Source organism: Tenrec ecaudatus, chromosome 17, assembly GCF_050624435.1.
Source record: "Tenrec ecaudatus isolate mTenEca1 chromosome 17, mTenEca1.hap1, whole genome shotgun sequence".
Classification (NCBI taxonomy): Eukaryota; Metazoa; Chordata; class Mammalia; order Afrosoricida; family Tenrecidae; genus Tenrec; species Tenrec ecaudatus.
The window spans coordinates 4239047-4261543 of record NC_134546.1 but is presented as its reverse complement, the minus strand read 5'-3'; the positions used below and the strand labels follow the sequence as shown (position 1 = coordinate 4261543).

Here is a 22497-nt window from a genome sequence, read left to right as displayed (position 1 = left end):
AGAGAGAGAGAGACCGGCCCACCTCCAGGGAGAAAGAGAAGAAGTTCCCAGAATCCTCATGAGAAGGGCACGCCCACAAGGAGACATCATCAGGCAGTGACCTGATTGACAGACTAGAACCCACCCCTATACTTATCAAGTTGACATGAAGTTATGTAAGGTCAGCAATTCGAAACCACCATCCGCTCTGTGGGGGAAAGATGAAGCTTTCTCCTCCCATAAAAACTTGCAGTCTCAGAAACCCAGAGAGGGAGTTCTACTCCGTCCGGTAGGGTTTTTGTCTGTCAGAATGGGTTTGATGGTGGTGTGTTCAGTTCTGTTCGCTACTATTGATGACTATGTGGATTGATTCCAGTTTGGGGTATTGTGAATATTGCTGCATATGTCCGTTGATACACGTGCTCCTGTTTGTTTGCATAATATAACTTGAGTAGAATTCCTGGGTTTTAGAGTTTGCATATGGTCAGCTTTTGAAGATATGCCAAAGTGGTTGAATTAATGTTGCCAAAGGTTTATGAAAATTCCACTTGCTTTGCATTAAGACTAGGGTTTGGCCCCTGTGATATAGTGGGTTTTACATTGAACTGCTAACTGCAGGTCAGGGGTTCGAAACCATCAGCTGTTCCATGGGGCAAAAATGAGACTTTCTGTGGCTGTAAAGATTTCGTCTCTGACATGCCCGGGAGTCATTGTACCCTGTCCTGTAGGGTTGTAGTCTACTTGATGGGCGTGGGTGAGAGTTAATGGCTCATAAGGATGAATACCTTCTCGTGTTGACTGACCATTGCGATGTTTTATTTTTAAAAATTGCTTGATCCAGAGGACTGTTTCGATGCTTATCTATAAGGTCTTAGGCTTCACTGGCTAACTCAAAATCAAACAAAACCTCATCGCCACCATCGGATTAAAGCCAATTCATACCAACCTTGTAGGACAGACTGAACTGCCCTTGTGGATTTCTGAGACTGTAACTCTTTACAGGAGTCAAAAGCCTCCTCTCTCCCAGCAGAGCAGATGGTGGTTTTGAACTGCTGACCGTGCAATTGCAACCCAACTTGTAACTACTACACCACCAGGACTCCTCATTTGATACAGTTTAATTACTTAATTGGATTTGAGATGGATGACTAATTAAATTGTCAGTATTGAGGGGAGACTGACGAGAAGCAATAAATTGGAATGTACCCGTAAAGAACTCAGGGAGGAGATTGTACAGACTTTTCTTTGAAGCGTTGGTGTCATAGACTGAGACCTCTTTGGACATAGAGTTTGGGAATGGGGAAACATAAATTGGCTTTTAAAATGTTTTATTGAGGCCTAAAGGTTAAGACCTTCGTGTACACTTAGGAATGTGGGAACGGGAACTGGTTTCTCGGGACAGGGATTCGAACGGCTTTCCTTCTTTGTGGGTCGAGTGAGTTGGAGGCAGTGTTCCAAGTGGACTCGACATGCTTGGAGAAAGCCCAGCAATGAAAATCGTTTGAGGCACTGAAGGTGCATCTAGGATATTTTGGAATGAAAAGTTCTCACCCAGTTGGCGTCTTTATCGAGTGAGAGTTAGTTCCTATGTTGTGCAGCACAGGGGGACCGTGGTAGGCGCAACTTACCATTTCTCCTAGAACTTAACTTCTACGGGAAGAGTCACGTTGTAAATAGCTCATCACACTAATACTTCATTATAACTGTGATCAGTACTGCAGAATACAGTTACAGGGTGCCTTGAGAGCCATTAGCAACAGAGTTTTGTACTAGAACTGCTACAAGCCTATGAACTCTGGTGGAGTCTGTTTTCAGAGGGAAAGAGATGGTACGGCGCTGTGCTTTGCTGTGAGCCCGTTGTTCTGAGGCGAGAGAAGACGGGATGGGTTCATTGTGAAGTGGCTTTCGCGTGTCATTGGCTGTGCTCGCCATGTGACATGACTTAGTAAAGGCTGCTGCATTTCAACGTTCACATCCATGCTCCTGATTTCACATCAGTACACAGAGAAGGCTGGCGACATAGCACTATTTGGCTTTCTGAGTCATGCTCACTGGCCTTATGTGAGGGGCCAGCTCTGAACCAGAACTTTCAATAGACTTCGCCCAAGGACTCAGAGCTGGTCACACTTGGAGGGTGAATCCAGTTTTTTAAAATCCCCTCATCCCGAGGACAAAATGGGACCATTTACAAAATTAACCCATTTTTAGAGAGAATTTTAAAATTTGTTGGGATGTGTGAAAGAGCATAGTTTAATTCTAGTGAGGAAGGTGGGTGGTTGACTTGAGCCTCCAGCTGCTGCTCCCTGCACATGTGTTGTGCACTGCATGCAGATAACGGAAGTGGTGCAGAGGAATGGTTGTCTACGTGGATTGTGCTGAAGGAAGAACCAGAGTAGGATTCTGCCAGTGTGTATTCAGCATCATCTAGTAGAGTAAGAACATCCCTTCTCGGTTTTGTTCTTCCAGTGCCCAGTGTGCGGAGGCTGAGATCCGCTCTGTGCTGTTCCCAGAGAGAACTGCTACCTTTCAAAGCCCAGCCTGAGCAGCTGCTTACTTTAAAATATTGCTTAAAATGACGCACAATTGTTTGCATAACAAATTGATTTCAATGGGCTTTCAGAATTTTAATGAATTTCAATGCATGTCTGAATCGTCCTTATATTTTACATCATACTCTTGTGCATTTATCAGTGTAATATAGTGAGGTCTGATGATGACAATGGGAAATCTCTCTTTTAGGTAATACCGACCTCGCTGCGTTTTCAATGATCTACTTGACATTTCCACTCAGCTCTAAGACCAGGCATTGGGAAAAATCGAGGTTACAAATAAAAAGAAATACTTTAAATATAACGAGAACCTTTTTCTTGCCTTCCCTTTATCCACATATCTTTTTTATGTCAGTGACATAAGAATTAGTGATTGACCTTGCGTTAGGTGGTTGTTGTAGTTTTTCAGCTTGTTTCGGCTCTGTGAAAACAGAGTTCTCCAGAAGGCCAGGTTACAGTGCTCTGACGTGGCTGGGCTAGTTTGTGTGTTTTGCTGGCTCCCCAAAGTGACAGATGCCAAAAGGTGTCTTGAAGTTTCTCTTTCTTTCTGCTCAAGTGGTTTTTCACAGCAGCCATTCCATCAGTAAGAAACAGAGTTGTTGGAGTTTAGCAGGATTTTCTGTTTGATACTAAGAATGTCTTTGAGTTGAAAGTACCCAATATGTCTGCTTTACAGGTAGGGGGACCACACACCTCATTTATTTTTTATTTTTTTTATTTTAACAATTTATTGGGGCTCATACAATTCTTTTCACAGTTCATACATATACATACATCAATTGTATAAAGCACATCTGTACAGTCTTTGCCCTAATCATTTTTTTCTCTTTTCTTCTTTTACATTTTATTAGGGACTCATACAACTCTTACCACCATCCATACATATACATACATCAATTGTATAAAGCACATCCATACATTCCCTGCCCCAATCATTCTCAAGGCATTTGCTCTCCACTTAAGCCCCTTGCATCAGGTCCTCTTTTTTTTCCCCCCTCCCTCCCCATTCCCCCCTCCCTCATATGCCCTTGGTAATTTATACATCGTTGTTTTGTCATATCTTGCCCTATCCGGAGTCTCCCTTCCCCCCTTCTCTGCTGTCCCTCTCCCAGGGAAGAGGTCACATGTGGATCCTTGTAATCAGTTCCCCCTTTCCAACCCACTCACCCTCCACTCTCCCAGCATCGTCCCTCACACCCTTGGTCCTGAAGGTATCATCCACCCTGGATTCCCTGTACCTCCAGCCTTCATATGTACCAGTGTACAGCCTCTGCCCTATCCAGCCCTGCAAGGTAGAATTCGGATCATGGTAGTTGGGGGGAGGAAGCATCCAGGATCTGGGGGAAAGCTGTGTTCTTCATCGGTACTACCTCGCACCCTAATTAACCCATCTCCTCTCCTAAACCCCTCTATGAGGGGATCTCCATTGGTCGACACTTGGGCCTTGGGTCTCCACTCTGCACTTCCCCCTTCATTTAATATGATATATATATATACATATATATACATACATATATACATATACACATATATACACATACATACACACACTTATATCTTTTTTTTTTTTTGCATGATGCCTTATACCTGGTCCCTTGGGCACCTCGTGATCGCACTGGCCGGTGTGCTTCTTCCATGTGGGCTTTTTTGCTTCTGAGCTAGATGGCCGCTTGTTCACCTTCAAGCCTTTAAGACCCCAGACACTATCTCTTTTGATAGCCGGGCACCATCAGCTTTCTTCACCACATTTGCTTATGCACCCATTTGTCTTCAGCGATCCTATCATGGAGGTGTGCAGTCAATGATATGATTTTTTTGTTCTTTGATGCCTGGTAACTGATCCCTTTGGGACCACTCGATCACACAGGCTGGTGTGTTCTTCCATGTGGACTTTGTTGCTAGATGGCCGCTTGGTTATCTTCAAGCCTTTAAGACCCCAGTCACTATCTCTTTTGATAGCCGGGCACCATCAGCTTTCTTCACCACATTTACTTGTTCACACACTTTGGCTCCAGCCGTTGTGTCGGGAGAGTGAGCATCATAGAGTTCCAATTTAATAAAAGAAGGTATTCATGCATTGAGGGAGTGTTTGAGTAGAGGCCCAAGGTCCTTCCGCCACCTTAATACTTGACCTATAAATATAGACACATAGATCTATTTCCCCATCCTCCTATATATATTTGCATGTACATGTCTTTGTCTAGACCTCCATGAATGCCCTTTGACTCCTAGCTCTTTCCTCCATCTCCCTTGACTTTCCTCCTGCCCTACTACCATGCTTCATCGCCACCTGGGCTAGAGTATACCTCTTCTCTAAGCAACCTTACCCTTGATCATTTCCCACCAGGCCTGCCACACCTCATTTTACCTGGAATAATCCTAGTGGAAACCTTTTGTCTTGGCGCCTTTCAGTCTCAGAAGTGTCCAGATGCAATGAAGTGCATCTTCACCTCCCTTTGGGCAGTGAGTGTATCATCTGCCAGTTCAGCCACTGGGCTTTATAGGCTTGTCTATAGAAAGAGTTAACTAGCTGACTTTTACTGAAAGGAATGAGCTACTGAAAAATTGTCAACATAAATAGATTTTTAGTTAAATCCATTATCTTGGTAAGGTAAATGACTAAATAGTGATTTAAAAAATAATTAATAATGTATATCCCAGAAATATAACTTCATAGGAAACAGATATACTGGCTTATGCTAAATGAATCCCAATAGCTAGACTCAAAGCTTTACTTCTGGCTTATCAACCAGATGATCTTGAGCAAGTAACTTAACCTCTCTGAGCCCTATTTTCTTCATGTTTCAAATGCCTAGTGATGCCTAGTGATAGGATTAAGAAGAAACACATGTTAGTGAATAAATAGTACAGTTTGTTGTACACAGTTGTTCTCTCAGAAATGCCAGACTCCCTCTGAATTTTATAGCATCAGTAAATTAGTGCTGTGATTTAATTATAACAAGTAATTATACTTTTTTGTTGTATTATATGTGTTTTAGTCCGGGTTGTCTAGAGAAACATATTCATAAGCACTTGTGTATAAGAAAGAGCTTGATATAAAAGAGTAATTGTATATTAAGAAAAATCCCAGCCCCGTCCACTTCACGGCCCTAAGTCCATATGTCTGAGACCAGTCTATAAATTCCTCTTCAGACTCACGCAGTCATGCAGTGATGCCGAATGCAGGAAAATCACAGGGCAGTAGGTGGAAAATCTGGTGGATCCAGTGACAGTGGAGGCATCTCAGTGCTGGCAGGGGTCTCCACATGGCTCCTCCAGCTCCAGGGGTCTGGGTCCATCAGCATAGATCCATGCGTCTTGTCAGCAGGGAAAGGAAGCAGAGAGTGTGGGTCTGGCCTCCAGTGAGCTATTTACTTCCACAGTGCCTCCAAATGAGGTCATCAAGCTGCGACCTGATTGACAGGCTAAACTCCACCCCTTCACTCTTACTAGTCTCAAGTAGACACCAGATTATGTAACTACCACGATATATAAGAACAGAAATTACGAGTATAATTTTAAGACTTCTATGATACCTTTATAATCAAGGTGATATTTTTCTTATACTTAAATCACTAAATTATTGCACTTTACCTAGTAATGAAAGTGTTATTTTTTTCTGTGTTTATAATGTCTCTGGTGTCAAATTTGAACAGAATTTGCATAGAGCTATTGTTTGAAATTTAAACAGATGAATCAAAAAAAGATGAGCCCGTCAGACAAGAGCTTCTCCACGTCCACATCCCCAGGGAACATTGGCACAGGCGTCGAAATAGGACACGTTCTTCGTCCTCTTCCTCGGGAGGAGGACTGCGGGAATGCAGAGAAAGGCTAGGCCCTTTGGCCGGCGGATGAGCCATCAAGTCTCTTAGAGGAAGTGGGCATCGTGTGGGGCTTTGGAAGAGTACGGAGACCCCTGGAAAGGGAGGGGTTGAATGGTGGAGGCAAACCAGTGATGGAAACATGATTCATTTTGGACCCTGGAGTGCACTGGTGGCTCGTATAAGGGTAGTAATATTTTTGAGCATCTCTCTAAAGGATCCTGACTGGTTGGCTGGGATTCTGTAATGCGGGTGGGAACTTACTGAGTATTTTTAGCAAAATCCAAAACTCACTGCAATCAAGTCAGCTTTGACTCATAGCTACCTGTAGGGCGAAGTAGAACTGCCCCTGCGTGTTTCTGAGGGTGCAGGTCTTTGCAGGAGCAGACGTTTCATCCTGAGAAACCACTGGTGGGCTCAAACTGCTGACCTTGGGAGCCCAAGGCATATTCTACTATGCCAGCAGACTCCTTTTATGGAGCAAAGGTTGATACTGTTAAAAGGTACTTGGGAAGGTCAGTCCAGACACAGTGGGCAGGATGAATCGATGTACGGACGAAACAGGAAGTGAACACCAGTTATGGAATTGTTTCTTTGTGAGCAAGAATCGAGTAGCATATGGACAGCTTGATGGCTTCATTAAAACATGAAAGCCTTAAGTCTGCCTGTTTATGTTCTTACTGTGTCAATACATTTAGATAAAGGGAAAGAGACGCATTAGCTAAATATTTACCTGTTGGTCAAAATGAGTGTACAGTTTCACGAGAAGTAACGTACATTCCTTTTGTTTGTACTGATAATAGTCAGCTAGTACCGAGAAGCAATCAAGCCCACATGGAAGAAGCACACCAATCTGTGTGACCACGAGGTGCCGATAGGATCAGGTATCAGGCATCAAAGACCCAGAACAAAAAATCATATCAATGTGATTGAGGGGGGTGTGCTAAGTGGAGACCCAAAGCCCATCTGTACACATTTAGACATCCCCTTACAGAAGGGTCACAAGGAAGAGATAGTCAGGGTGCAGTATAGCACCGATGAAACATACAACTTTCCTCTAGTTCTTTAATGCTTCCTGCCCCTACCCCACTATCATGGCCTCAATTCTACCTGACAAATCTGATTAGACCAGAACATGTACACTGCTACAGATAAGAGCCCACAACACAGGGGATCCAGGACTCAGGGCCAACAATGAGAACAGACATACCACAGTGATGGACATGTAACCCCAACCCTGAGGACAGACAACAGAAAAGTGGGTGAAGGGAGACAGAGGACGATATAAGATATGAAAAAAATAATTTATAAATTAAAAGGGCTCAGGAGGGAGGGAGGGAGGGAAAAGAGCTGATATCAAGGGCTCAAGTAGAAAATGTTTTGAAAATAATGATAGCAACAAATGTACAGATGAGCTTGGCATGACGGATCGATGGATGGATTGTGCTAAGAGTTGTGAGCGTCTGAATAAAATTATTTGATAATTAAAAAAAACTAGTAATAGCATCACAACCAACAGAAAGCCTCTTAGAAGCTTAAATATTAACAGCCTTTTGAAGTGTTTAAGAAACTTCCCTCTGAAGCTCAGTGCATTTTCCTTATTACAAGCAATCTTACAAAGAAATGCAGCAGATGATGAACATAGAACAAAACGGACTGCCAAAAGTGTGATATTTTATGGCTTTGGATTTTATATTTATGTTTCATATTTTCTTAGTCATGTTTTAAATGTGCCTGGATAAGCAATAAATATCTAAATTCCTTCTAAATATAAATTTTAAGTATAATTTTGTGGGCATTTTGCTAGCATCCTGCTAGCATCCTGGCATAATAAGTTCCAAAATTCATTTTCCAGCAATGAAAGTTTTCTAAATTTATAACTCAATTGAATTATTTATACTTTCTTTAAATGAGTAAAATGTATTCCTTCCATATTCCATATTGTCTAGAATGAGACACCTAGGTAAGGTGACACCTAATAAGGCAGAACATTTGAAAGACTTTTTCTATTAAAACACAAAATCTATTCCATAAAACTCTACAGCATCCTTTTCTGATGTGGACTAAATATTAACAAACTCTTACTACTTTGGGATGCAGGCTAAGGTGCTAGAACAAAGAGCATCCCATATCCCATATCCTCCATGACTCAAGTCGGGCAGGCGGTTACTCATGTCTCCCTGGGTGATTGAGAGATCCAGTGGTTGAGAGTGAACTGGTCTCATTGTGCCCCAAGGTCATTGCTTTTTGAGTTGTACTCAGCCAGCCATCCGAACTGCACTGTTCATCACCAGCCTTTAGGCAGGAGAATCTAGTTGCATTGCTATTTAAATTAAGTTACATTCAAAGGTGGGGTTCCTAACCAGCTCTCTTGTAGCTCCTGTGGTGCAGGGACAGAACCCCTCCTTAGTCTGCGTCTAGGATCCAGTGCTTCACTGGAGCTCCCTGTTTGTCCCCCTCCCTGGTAGTCTGCTGGCTCATACTGGCCCTTCCAAGTTCTAGGCCACACGAAGGGAGAAATAGCGACCATGGAAGGCCAACGATTTTGCACATACCTGTTTTGCTTATATTCCATTGACCAGAGCGTGGTGACGGAGGCCACCCCGCTGCACGGGTGGATTGGTAGTCATTGACTTGGCGGAGCTGTACTTTGTTAAAATCGGTTTCCTGGGCGGTAGGGTGGTGGGAAGAGTTATCTTACTGAAAGGAAGAAGGTGTGAATGGAAACTAGGGGACTAAGGTTTCTCTCCATCCTACACAGGGCAAGTGCGTCGTGTGTAAAATGTTTCTTTTAAATGACTACAATGCGATCCAGCATGAAATAGTGAATATTATTATGGTATTATTTGAATTCTTTTTCAAAGGTTAACAAAATTTGTAGTTGTTTTGACCGAAAGGCCGTATTTGGAACATGTCACTGTTTTCCCTAATGTAGTATTACTTCTGTACCCTACACTTGTGCGTTGGCTTACGCTACTGCGTACTCAAGATCTACTCCAATCCACTGCATGCAATTAGGGCTAGTGCTTATGAGAGGCTTTCGGGAAGTCAATGGGAAGATGGAATGAGAGGCTAGTGGAATCTTCCCACCAGTTTCCGTGTATCAGAGTTCAGTAGTAACAGTGTGAGCAGTGCTAGTGGGTGGCTTGGCTTCTCCTCCTCGCCCTGGCCTCTGGTCCCTCCATGCTCTCAGCGCATGCTAAGTACTGTTTAGGGTTGATAATAAAAAGCAATCATTTCTCACACCCTGTTTCCTATTGTCAGTACTACTCTTTGGAGGAAACAAAAACACGACTTTGAAAGGTTCCACAGCATTTACATTTCTAAATATTAAGTCTCAGTCCAACATTCTTGATTCATCACTTGGAGGCAAGCTGCTGCAGTAGGAAAGGATGCAGCTCGTTTTGGTCACTTTTCTCGCTCCTTCATTATGATTTATTCTTTGTTTTACTCAGCATTAATGTTTGTTAAATTTGTCCTTGCCCATTCACTCATAGATACTGTCTCTGGATTCTCAAATCAGCAATTACAGGCAGCGTGGATTTCTTCTCAATTTTCTCCCTCATTTCTTTCTTGTAAATTGTGATACTTAAACATGTGACCCTTAGTTCTTGGAGCTACATAGTTATCATTGATGGTATTGCCCCTTGCTAAGTTCCAAAGTCCCCGTTGATCAGAGGTTCACATTTTTTAATGACTGCCTAAATATTTTCAGTGAAAAGTCAAGGGCAGAGCAGCGATTGCCATGTTTTACCACAGCACTGCTGTCTGTAGTGCAGATGAAAGCATTCCCTTCCTCTGTTTGGATTCTCTACACTTCCTGTGTGTTTACTTAGTGCCTTCAGCAGTTGGGTCAGCAGTTGGGTCAGCCTCCGTTCTGTGGCTACCTCTTGTGGACAGGGCCCCGCCCCAGAGCCACTCTCCCCCCGCCGTGTCTTCAGCCGGGCTCTGCCGGGCATTTCACGCCTTCACGACAGTCGTAGGGCTCCTATCTTCCTTCTTCTTCTTTTTTTAGTTGATGCTCTTTATTTATTTATTTTTGAAATTGGGTTTTTTTGTGTTTGTTTTTTTTAATCCCTTTATGGTCTATTTTTCTAGTGAGTAGAGAGAAGGTATAAAGGTACGTGTTCATCTCAACATTTGAATTCCCACATGTGGATGTTTTCAGTCACGTGCCCGTGTCTCTGAGTCCATGTTGACCACACAGATGCTAAACCATCATGCTCTAATTTCTCTGGATGAATCGTTTATAAAAGTCACTACAAGAGAGTAAAGATCAAAATGCAGGGAAACAAGGATATTTTTATGTGAATAAGCCTGCACGATAAAAGTTTCATCAATGAATACAAGTAATTTTGTTTTTCTTTTGTTGCACTAGGGAAGATGTATCTCTTCAGATTTAGCTCCATACTTCACTTCAAGCTGTTCCACAGCTTCACGGGCCAGCATTTCTTGAAGTTGACCCACTTTGCCATTAGCCCTGGTCAGTGACCAAACGGGCGGCAATGGTGGTCACAAACGGTCTCCTTAGGTTAGGAGGCTGATGTTCCTTCTGAACCCCCACGGACCCACCACCAGTCCGGGGATAAAGCCGCGCAATACCATTAAACCCCTCTTTATCTTTGTAAGAGAAAGTATTGTAAAAATATCAGAAAATATCCACGTGGCCAGATCACTGGTAAATATACGGCTGAATCTCAACCTTTCTGGCAGTAGCTTGTGTTTCTCCTGGGATCGTATATTTTCACAGAATAATATATTTCAAAGGATATTGGCTTCTAGTGTGGAAAGTCCATGCCTTTAGAGCAACTTTCAGCTCAAACAACTATGCGTATGTTGAATATTTAAAATATTAGTCATCTTGAGCACAGGGCCAGGCCAAATGTCAGAGGCTGTGTCTCCGCAAAAAGGAAAGTGTCTTGTCAGGAGACCCCGGCCTTCGGTGCGCAGGCTGCATTTCCCTGAGAGGATCAGTGAGTGCATGACCCAGGAGCAGGCAGCCGTTTGTACAGCGACGGCATTGTTCGTTGGGGAGAACAACAAAGGGAGCTGTGTCGGCCTGGAAGAATGGATGTGCTTGACTGGGAACTTATTAGGCGGATGGGAGCACGCAGTGTGGACCGGGGTCCCAGCGCTGCAGAACAGAAACGGTGCTCCCTGCCCACAGCCCGAGCCCGGGCACACGTGGTAAAGAGCCCCGAGATCTATGGCTGTGTCCGGCCCGAGGCTGGTGTGCAGAAGCTCCTGATTCGTGTTTGCAATGGACTAACAGGCATAGAGCAGATCTCTGCATGCGGAGTCTTCCTCGCCTCCCCAGTGTGATCATGTCCCCTCCTTCTACTTACCAGACTCGCGTACATGGAGAGTTCCTTCAGCACCTTGAAGCTGAAAGCCCAAGACGCTTCCGGGAGAGAGCACCTGATCACGCTCAGGTTGAAGGCGAAGGTGAGTGTTTTCTTGAACTGCCGCAGGAAGGGCCGTTGTGCGGTGAACATCGGAACGGCTCTGGTGCAAAGATAGGCGGACTGCTTTTAAAACTATACCTATCTGGTGCTTGTAAAACTGATTTTGGAAAACCTCAGAGAATATTCAGGTTTGTGAAAGCCTAGGTTCAGCTTCAGGGTGCCATCATGTGATTTTTGTCACATCCTATAGTTAAAAAAAAAAAAGAAAGAAAGAAAAAGCGGTGGGCGCTTTCCCTATCCCAAGCTCGATGGAGTGATGCTCCACGGAGAAGTGTTCTGCCTTCACGCCTTCTAGTGAATTTCCTTTGTGGTTCTTGTCTCCAGCCCCCTGGCCCCAGGCCCCTCTGTTGGAGCTTGTGGCTGAAGTGTGCTGGGAAGACCACACTGTACAGAGAGAGCCCTTACTGCGGGCTGGTGACACCAACTGCCCCACTGACTCCATTGGCCCAGAGAATGGCTGTTACACGTTCTTTTTAGCTCTGAGGCTTGAACGTGGAGTGATATGTGGAGTAAGCAAGTTGAGCATATTAATCATTTACTTAGTAATCACTAGGGAAACATTAGAATTTGAAGAAAACCAGGACATCCAACTTTTTTATTGTTCCAAGGAGTCATCAATCAACTCTATTTCCAAAGATTGTAATGATGAAAAGATCAATTGTGTTTGTCCTTTTTAAAAATGTGTCTGGCATTTAAGCTTTCCGCAAGAGAAAATTAATATATAAAGCTGTACCGGGTGACACAGAAAAGTTGATATCTTTTAGTGCCTCCAGATCAGACAAGTTGAGAAATGACTCATTCTCTTTCTCACACACAAAATGTTTAGGTATAATTTTAAGAGCCATATGTGATAAGTGTTAGGAAAAAACATGGTGTGATAGATGTCTTATTTGTGAAGTCTTATTTGTAAGATGAGTTACGTAGCTATCTTGCATTAAAATGGAAATATTAAAGGGATGTGCTCTCGGGAGCTCTAGGAGAGATGCACCTGTGCCCTCCTGAGCGGTCACCTTTGTCTAGTGGCAAGGGTTCTGTCCTGTCCTTCCAAGTGCTATTTGTTTATCACTTTTTACATTGACAAAAGGTGCATTGTTGCTCTGAAAACCAAAATGAAAGATGTGACTACTTTTCCATGACTGTTTTTGAAAACACACTCCCAATTACCATTACTGCTTCTTGGCTTCTCCAAACACACACACACACACACACACACACACAATTTCTAGTAGATGCCTTCTATTAAAAAATAAACATGTAGATCAAAATAAATAGGAGAAACAGTTGAGTTTGTCATTTGTCCTAGCTGTGTTTTTGTGTTTATCCGATGACAAAGCACTGAACTATGGTAGTGCATCCCTTCTTTACGAAAGCGTGTCTCGTAGCTCCCTTGGGTGTGACAACGTCACCACGATTTCTTAATCACGCTGTGATCAGACGTTGGGGCGGCGTCCACAATGACTGTTTTTTGGTGTGATCTGTTCCAGTTTGTGTGTGCAGTCATGCACTGTCACGTCTGCTCAGGTAATGCCTGATCACCTACACATTCAGGGTCTCGTGGAAAATCCAAAAAACCAAGACTCAGACCCACCACCACCACCACCAAGTCAGTTCCAGCTCATAGCGACCTTGTGCAGGCTCTGCAAGACTGTCATCTGTACAGGAGCAGACACCCTCCTCTTTTCCCGACAGGACCGCTCACGGGTTTGGATGGCCAACGTTGTGGTTCGCAGCTGTTCAGTGGTTACTACTCCACAGGGCCACCAGTGCTCCCGAGAGCACCATAGAATTCAGAAATCCTTGCCAGAATTCTCCGATCGCAGAGAGCAGCTTTCTGCACACAGTCTGTGTACATCATGTTCCTTGTGTGCAAAGCAACCGCACTGCCGGGCGTTTAATGATAAACATAGAGCCTATATTACATATGTCTTCCTAGTCAGAATAAGTGCTTATGTTACTGGCTTCTGGGTGTGCTGTACTTTCTATTTTAAAAAATCACCAAATAACGGAGTCTATGTTTCACCGTGTAGGAAACAGCAGCCAGGCCTCCTGTGTAGTGCATGTTTCTCGAGTGGTGTTGTGGTGCCTCTCGGTTTAATTTTCTCCCCAAACTCTGACCACGAAGCCCCCTTGCTCCAAGACATGTCAGTGCTCAGGAGGGCAGTGGCAAGAGGTGAGGGGAAGTTCCAGTTTGGAAGTGAAACAAAGGTTATCCACTAAATACCACAAATGTGGAAAACCAGTGCTGTTGCTCAGGACTTTAGCATGTTGCAGCTGACAATCACAGCGATCCCCCAAACAGTGGAAAGATTCTCACCGGGACCCGTGTTAGAGGACCAGCCCCACCGAAAGCTTCCAGGATAACAAAATGTAAGATGGGTCCATGTCAGGAAGAGAGGCTTTGCTCGTATGCGGATTGAGGGCCAGACATAAAGGGGACCCCGCCCCCGGCTTGACTGCGACGGCTGAAGGAAAAGACAGTCGTGGTCTATGACATGCTTGCACAAGGTCCAAGTCACGAGCCGCCGTCTTCTGCAGCCCGTGTCGTGGATGTTCCAAGATGCCTGACTGTTCATGTCAGTGGCAGCCTTACTGCCGACGTCGTCCTGTCACAGGACAGGACAGGACGGCCAGCTGTCCTTAGAACGAACCACTGTACAATGTAAAATGTGCTGTGTGACCCAAAGTGCACAAATGTATATTTGTATGTAATAGTTACAATCTATATAATTATTGATTGGATTCAGTCGGTCCAAATGCAAGTTGGAGGAAAATGTTTATGTTGAATATGAATGATGCACGGATTATTCAGCTAATAGCCTGATATACGGGACTTTTGTTGTTGGCCTCATATTTCTATAGTAAACGTTTTGGTAATGTCTCTGTGGGTCCTGTGTATTATGTGTGCTTACACAGTTTGCCATTGAGAATTACCTTAATTTTTTTTAAAGTTATAACATATTTGTCAACTATATGCTGTTCTGAAAATGGATATTTAGGATGCTATTTGGTATTTTCATACTTCATCATTAATCTTACAGAAATTCTGTTTTTGGTTCTATAAAATTATGAAAGCACAAGCATGTACATATGTAAATTGTACATGAAAGTGCAAGCATGTACATATGTAAATAGATAGGGATATAGGTCTATGTACATCTATTTATATGTTAGTATTAAGGTAACAGACAGACATTGGGCCTCTACTCAAGTCCTCCCTTAATGCAAGAACACTTGGTTCTAAAATTTTAATTCTAACAACCTGGTATTCTGTGATACTCACCATCCTGACACAATCACTGAAGACAAAATGGGTGCATAAGCAAATGTGAAAAAAGCTGACGGTGCCCGGATATCAAAAGATACAGTGTCTGTGGTCTTAAGGGCTTGAAGTTGAACAAGTGGCCATCTTGCAGGGAAGCAACAAAGCCCACATGGAGGAAGCACACCAGCCTATGTGATCGTGAAGTGTCGATGGGATCAGGTATCAGTCATCAAAAGACCCAAAACAAGGAATCCTACCAATGCAAACGAGGGGTTCAGAGTGGAGACAATTGTCTGTAGACAACTGGACTTCCCCTTACAGAATGGTCACAGGGAAGGGACAAAAGCACACAGCGTTCCTCTAGTCCTTTAATTCTTCCCCTCTCTACCGCCGCCCTGCCCCGCCCCCCACTGTCATGATCCCAGTTCTACCTTACAAACCCAGCTAGACCAGAGCATGTACATTAGTACATATGTACACATATGCTAGATACAATTGATGTATGGATTGTTAGAAAAGCTGTAAGAGCCCCCAATAAAAATATTTTTAAAAGAAATTATGAAATTTTAATTATACTCATAAAATTGATCCTATATGTGGATCTAATGAACATATAACGTGTATTTCTTTGATGTCAATAGATACACAATAAAGCCTGCTACAAATTAGATCAGTCAAGTTTATAATGTACATCTTGTATGGATCCATAATTGCACTTAGAAGACTATGTTTCAAAGATGTCGCTATTTCATAAACTGTACAGTGGACTCTTGCTTGTATATTATGTTTGTTACTCATTGGTACTTGATTTCTGGACTTCTTTGTCTATCAGCTTATACGACACGGTCGGCCACCCCGAGGTACCCTCAGATGCAGGCTCTTTATCCTCTTTCTGTGTAATGAGTGTGTTGCATCTAGTATCCTCCAGGGCCAGTGGTGCTGTACTTGCTACCGAGCTACACCAGACCTTTCACTACCTGCATACTTTCTAGGTGGATGCTCTGCTTCCATGAGAAAGTTGATTCTGCTCTTTGCAGCCTCAGACCCAAACCCTTTACCCTGGAGTTGGCTCTGACTTTTGGCTCTCTTGGTGGTCATCCTGACGGAAGCAGACCCAGAGCTTTCTTCCACGATGCTGCTAGGCAGGTTTGAATCTCCAGCCTTTAGAACTGGCTGTTTGGACTGCCATCAAATGGAACTGAATTTTACATATGTGTGTAGTTTAACCAATGGAAGCCGTCAGTGTGCATTGCTGATTCTTAGAGAATTTCACAGACAATGGAGAGCTACAACCCTCTCTGTTGAATCCCGTAACTTCCACACAGGAAACAACCAGAGGTTCTCGATAACGTAAGGTCATACGAGCCTGGTTAGCAGAGCTGGGCCTTCAGAAAACCCAGGTCTCCCCCCATGATGTAGGAATAACACACACACGGTCTTTCCAGCGACGGCAGCGATTAACGCTGAAGTGCACAGTTGATAACAGTAAATTGTGTGAAATAGCATCCCCCCCCCAAATCTCAGCTTTACTTATAGTGCTCGCCCCTCCACCAAATCAAGCAAATAATATTTTATGTGGCGTCCCAGATATTTGCCTTTGTGTTATCAGTGCTATGTAGCAAGCTATTAGTAGTCAGGGGTATATCGATGATAAACTTCTTTTTAACCAAGCAGTCATTGTAGCTGTTAATTCCTGTTAAAAGCCTTGACTCTAAAGGGGCAGTTGGTTTACAAATACTGTGTTTAGCTTGGTCCTCTTTTACTTACCTACAATTGTACTGAAAAATAGGAGGCTGAAAAAAAATGAAAAACCTAAAGCTTATCTTGAGCATGTTGTCAATGTCGTAGTTTAGTTTTCCTCGGCTATGTTTTGGTCAGTGAGTTTAATTTTTTCGTAGGAAAACGAGTATGCTTGAATTATATGTGACTTTGAGGAATCCTAGAATTGAATATTAACGAAATTAGCATGGGCAGTTCTCTCATGAGAACAAGAATTTTAAGAAAAAAACACCTTTTGTGCTGTTAACTTGGAAGCATGACTTGTCCCCATGACTGTGTTTAGGGGTTCCACTGTTGAAGTTACTACTTTTTGTACAAGTAACTGAAGAATTAATTTCCTGTTTATCAAGATTAAAAAGATATTTTCCCCTCAAAAATATTTCTTAACTTTTGTTTTTCCTTTAGATGCCAGAGAGCTGTTTCATTGTTTTTTTATCTCCTTGCCCAAAACAATTGTGTTTGTGTAGAAAATCCTTCTGTTAATTATTAGTGAGCTCTGCGGATTCATTGTTTTGTGTATATCTGGAATCTTCTGTTGCGATGGTGATGGAGGCAATTTGAGATAAAAATTTTAGAACTGGAAGGAAGTTAAATATCCACCAGTTAGACGTCTCACTTTAGAGATAAGCAGAACAGAGACTTGGTGTAGTTCACCCCACAAATCACAGTGTTAGCAACTGACTTGGCACTGACTTGATTCTTTCTCCAAGCCAATGTCTTGTTCCACCCACCCCCACCCCCCAGGCACCAAACTGGGCCCCTCCTGAGCTTCGCTTGACTTTTGACCGGCTCTTGGCTCTTGCAATAGTGGATTCAAAATTATGTTTGGTACATTTAGATTTATAATATTTTTTCCTTAATGTGTTCAGGTTTACTAAAATACCTTATGTGAAAGGACTGTACAGACAAAACATGACCTAGTTTTATGTGTTGTTGTTTTTTTTTATAGTATCCAGCAGAACCACCAGATTGTGTCGTGGATTTTCCTGTACCATTTTCTGTGACTTGGACGCCCCAGGTAAATCCTGAAATTTATTTTGCCTGACTAAAACATCGATTTCATCTGCTGGCGAGTAGTCCTACACATTATGGAGTGATCTCTATTTTTCCGTTTTGGTTGAGCATGTGTTTTATAAGTCAGCTTTCCGCAGCTCTTCTTTTAGATTTACTTAGTCCTTTTTTGCTCTACATATGGACACACACACACACACACACCCTCACCCTCTGGAATGTTGCCATGACGTTTAAGTCCTGGAGAACTAATGAGAGAACAGTGCGCAGAGGGCGGACAGTTGGTAAGATTCCGTCTATGGCCAGAACTCACCAGTGATCAACATAACAGCGGAGGACACTTTTCATGATAGAGTGAGTTTTGACTGAATGGTTAAACTCTGCTCTATCACTATTCAGTTATTTTTAGGTTCTTTCTTTTAAAATCATTTTATTGGTGGCTCATACAACTCTTATCACCATCCATACATCCATGCATTGTATGTCAAGTGCATTTGTACATTTGTTGCCATCATCATTCTCAAAACATTTTCTTTCTACTTGAACCCTTGGTATCAGCTCCTCATCCTCCCCCCTCCCCATGAAGCCTTGATAATTTATGAATTATTACAATTTTGTTTAAGTTCTTCTTTCATTCTTGAACTTCAACTATTTTTTTTTTTGCAAACTTTGAAATGCTTACATTTTGCATGAAGATACAAGAAATTCTTTTCCTGGCTGTCAGTTACGTTCTGCGTACATGGGTAGGATCTAGCTGGATAATGTATGTAGAGTCCTTTGTGAACTGTGGCGTCATAGCGTGTGAGGTGGTTTGATTACCAGCCACCATGAGTGTTGTGTGTGGGTGTGACGTGTAAGATGTGCTGAGTGGTGGTTGGCATCACAGGACAGTGTAATAGCGAATACTGAGCCTCACCCTTTCCACGGAGTGAGTTGTGGCCGTTGGTGACAAAATAGAAAATTTCTAGAGAGAAAAAAAACAACCTAGTGACATTTTACAAGCATTCTCTAAATAGAGGCTGCTATATTTTTGTCAGGAAATTCTGATGAAATTCATATAAAAATTTACGAGGGGGTACCCCCCCCAAAATTTATTTTCCTCAAGACTGCATATTTTAAATATTTTTACAAAACAACCTTCCCACCTTTGAAGTACTCTCCATGACACTTAGACATTTGTGAAATCTGGGATTCCATTCTTGGAAACATTTTCAAACTCATCTGTTTGGATGGCTGACAGAACCTCGCTCGTTTTTTTCTTCACCTCTTCTATGTCATCAAATTGCTGTCCTTTCATGTCCCTCTTCTTCCGCAGAAACAAACAGACGTGCATGGAATGAGGTCAGGTGGGCAAGAGAGGCGTGCTGTTTGCCAAAAACTGCCACACTGAGATGCATCGCCGTGGTGGCAAAAACAGTCCCCCATCTGCCGCAAATCAGGACTTTTTTTGTCGCACACTGTTAGGCAATCTTTGCAGAACCTCTAAATCAAAATCTTGATTAACTGTCTTACCTGGTGGAATGAACTCAAAATGTACTATACCCTTCACTTCAAAACACAAATGAGCATTGTCTTGGTCTTTGATTTCACTTGACTAGCCTTTGGGGGGCGGTGTGACAATGGTGTCTTCCACTGGCTTGAATGATGTTTGCTCCTGGGGTCGTTAGAATAGCCTCCTGTCTTGTCACCAGTAGCGACCCTGGGTCGAAACGTCTGGGTCACCTCAGAGCTGTTCTTTCCGGCACGGCATGTTCTTTTTCCTGCTCAGTCAGAACCCGAGGACACATTTCACAGAGACTCTTCTCATTCCCAAATCTTGGGCCCAGGTAACGTCCCCTTCTCGTCAATAGTCTGTCGTGAGGCTTGAAGCACAAGCGCACAGATTTTGTCGAGTTTTCCTTCCATTCGGGAAGTTGACAGATGTCCAGAATGGGGTTTGTCATCCATCGACATTTCACCTTTTTTAAAATGAGAAAACCACTCGCATGCTTGAGTTTTTCCCCTCGCGCTGCCCTTGTGAGCTGTGTTCAACAGCACACAGTTTATGTGGTGCTTTTTCTGAGCGGGAGACAAAATTTCATAGCCACGCGCTGTTCTCTTAAATCAGCCATCACCAAAACCGGGGTTCAAGCAAAACTGCTTTTATGAAAAAATTCACTGTGACCATAGAGCACCTTCCCAGGCGACACCACTGGGTGCACTAACTGAGAGCGAGTTGTTCGGTGCTCACCCAGCAGGAAGAAAGCGTACTCTGAGAGCTCCTACCAGAGCTTTTTTCCGTTTTGGGGGTGAGGGGAAAGCATACCCCCTCGTATACTTGCACTCAAAATGAATGACTAGAGTATTTGTCTTGTTTATGAACTCCATTAAAGAAATGCCTATCATAACTCAAGTCGTCTTGTGAAAGGTGTAAGTTTTCTCCCCCAGTGGAAACAGAATATATACTGTAAACACTATAAAAATAAAATATAGAATGGGGAGCAAATGATTCTGTGTTTTGTATTTTGATAAATGCTCTAAGTATATAAGATACTGCATTGATTTAAGAAAATAATTGGACTTATATAAATCTGCACATCTCTTATTTTTTAAAAGCTATATTTTTATTTGATTCTATCAAACTTTTTCTTTATGGTTTAAATATGTCAGGAGAAAATATTACCTATGCTTTAATCTGTGTCACCCTTCCAAAGTGAAGAATGTGTTTTTCATGAGTTCTTATGTGAGGGGGCTTCACAAGTCCATGGAGAAATCCCATGATCTCCTCATTGTTTTTCTGTGAACCTTTTGAAGCCTCCTGTGTAGCACGCCACATACATGCCCTGGACTCTGTGGAAAACGTTAAATCTGCGTGCCAAGATTGCCGCGTCCTCCCTCTGCCCTTTAGTAGAATCGATGTCCACGACGTCCTTTCCAGGGACTGGCCTCTCCTGCTAACATGTGCAAGGTGCGTGAGGAGGTCTCACTGTCCCGGCTTCTAAGGAGCATCCTGGCTGTGCTTCCTGCAAGACAGACGTGTTTGTTCCTTGGGCTGTCCCTGGAGCTTTCTGCGTCCTCCCCAGCAGCACAACTCAAATGCACTGACTTGTCTTCAGTCGCGCTTACTTAATGTCTGGCCTTCACTTCCATAAATAGGCATGAAATGAATATTTCTCTTAAGTCAAATTTAAGTTTTAGTTTCTATTTTGTCAAGTTTTATACAAACTCCAAGTAAACTTGGAATAATTAATAGTAACTAGAATGTCATAACTTCCGTGGTGAAATTATAGACTACGTTGAATAGTCTTAGCAAAGAACAAATAAAACTTATGACTCCTTCGTAACTACAGCTAAGATTTCACTGATGTCCATACATTGCTACATTTACTTCAGTTGTACCTCATTGTCTCTTAAAAATAAAATGTTCTAGAATTCAGAAGGATCCCACCTTCTTTCCCCTTTTTCTTATTCCTTCGTGACTCTCTTTCTAAAGGAAACCTCTTCCCAGAAATTGGTGTGTGTGCTAGGCATACTATCTTGAGGGGACTAGAGGCTTGCACTTGTTTATACCGTGGTCTGTAACATCTGTACTCTGACGTAAGGGAAATACATGCACGCATTGTTTCTAAGATTTATCCATGGTACACGAGTGTGTGTACATTTCTTATAAATGTTTTATTTCACTTTATGATTCAGTGAGTTATCTGTTGGCCTACAGATAAACTTGCTTATCTTTTGTAAAAAACTTACTTACAGTAGTTCAGTGAACACCATTACACATGTTTTCTTACCTATGTCCATGAGATTTTTATTGTACTAAAAGTGAAAAGGCTGAACTAGCAGAAAAGGGACCTCTTCAAAATTATGAGACATTGCCTTCCCATTGCCTTCCCAAAGCTTATTCCCCACCGTGGAGTGCGTGGTCATTCACTTTGTCACCTCGCTCTCAGGTCTCAGTCCGCTCAGTTATTCTGGCTTTAATTCTTCCCAAGAACGGATGGGCTAGCATTATTCCTAATCACTTCCTAGTCTTAGAACATACGTATCTTCCTTGCTTGTGAGCATTCCTTCCGTATACATTCTATCTTTGATACTAGTCCTTCTTTGGCGGTGGTAGCATGCAGGCTAGGTGTCGAGTGGCAGCAGCTTGACACCACCAGCTGCTCCCCGGAGAAAGCGATGCCGTCCACTCCTGTAAAGAGTCACGGTCTCGAGGACCCACAGGGGCAGGCCTGCTGGGTCCTATAGAGTCGCCAAGACTCAGAATCGACTCAATGGCAGTGAGCGAGAGTTCTGTTTTTGGCTCATGGATTGTAGAGATAGCGTGTCTTAATGTTATATAGGACATCTTTTGTCACAAAGAAGTTGACCTTTTAATGTGGTCATGTTCACCAGTCTCGTGTGGTTTGTGCGTTTTGTGACTCAGATAAAGAGCCTCTAATGTTTTGATTGGAAAAGATCTTTTCCCACTGCTTGACTCAAACATTTCTCCATGAGTTGGCCGTGCCTCGATGACTCTGAGTTAGCTTTCTTCTTGCAGTATGGGACACAGATCAGCGTGCCCTTGTCTGTTTTGTGTAGGACCGCAGAACTTGGATGTACTGTTTTCAGCTGTGGCATTTGCGGTGATTTCAGTTTCTTTTTCTCGTTAA

General features: G+C 42.9%; 1 protein-coding gene across 3 annotated transcripts in view; it reads left to right on the top strand.

The window, feature by feature from the left end:
• FANCL (FA complementation group L) overlaps positions 1–22497 on the top strand; it is a 69443-nt gene that overhangs the window by 27043 nt on the left and 19903 nt on the right. For all 3 annotated transcript variants that reach the window (XM_075535921.1, XM_075535920.1, XM_075535922.1), the window contains exons 6-7: positions 11698–11794; positions 17805–17873. In XM_075535921.1, coding sequence (XP_075392036.1) covers positions 11698–11794; positions 17805–17873 — 166 coding nt within the window. The remainder of the gene's footprint in view (positions 1–11697; positions 11795–17804; positions 17874–22497) is intronic.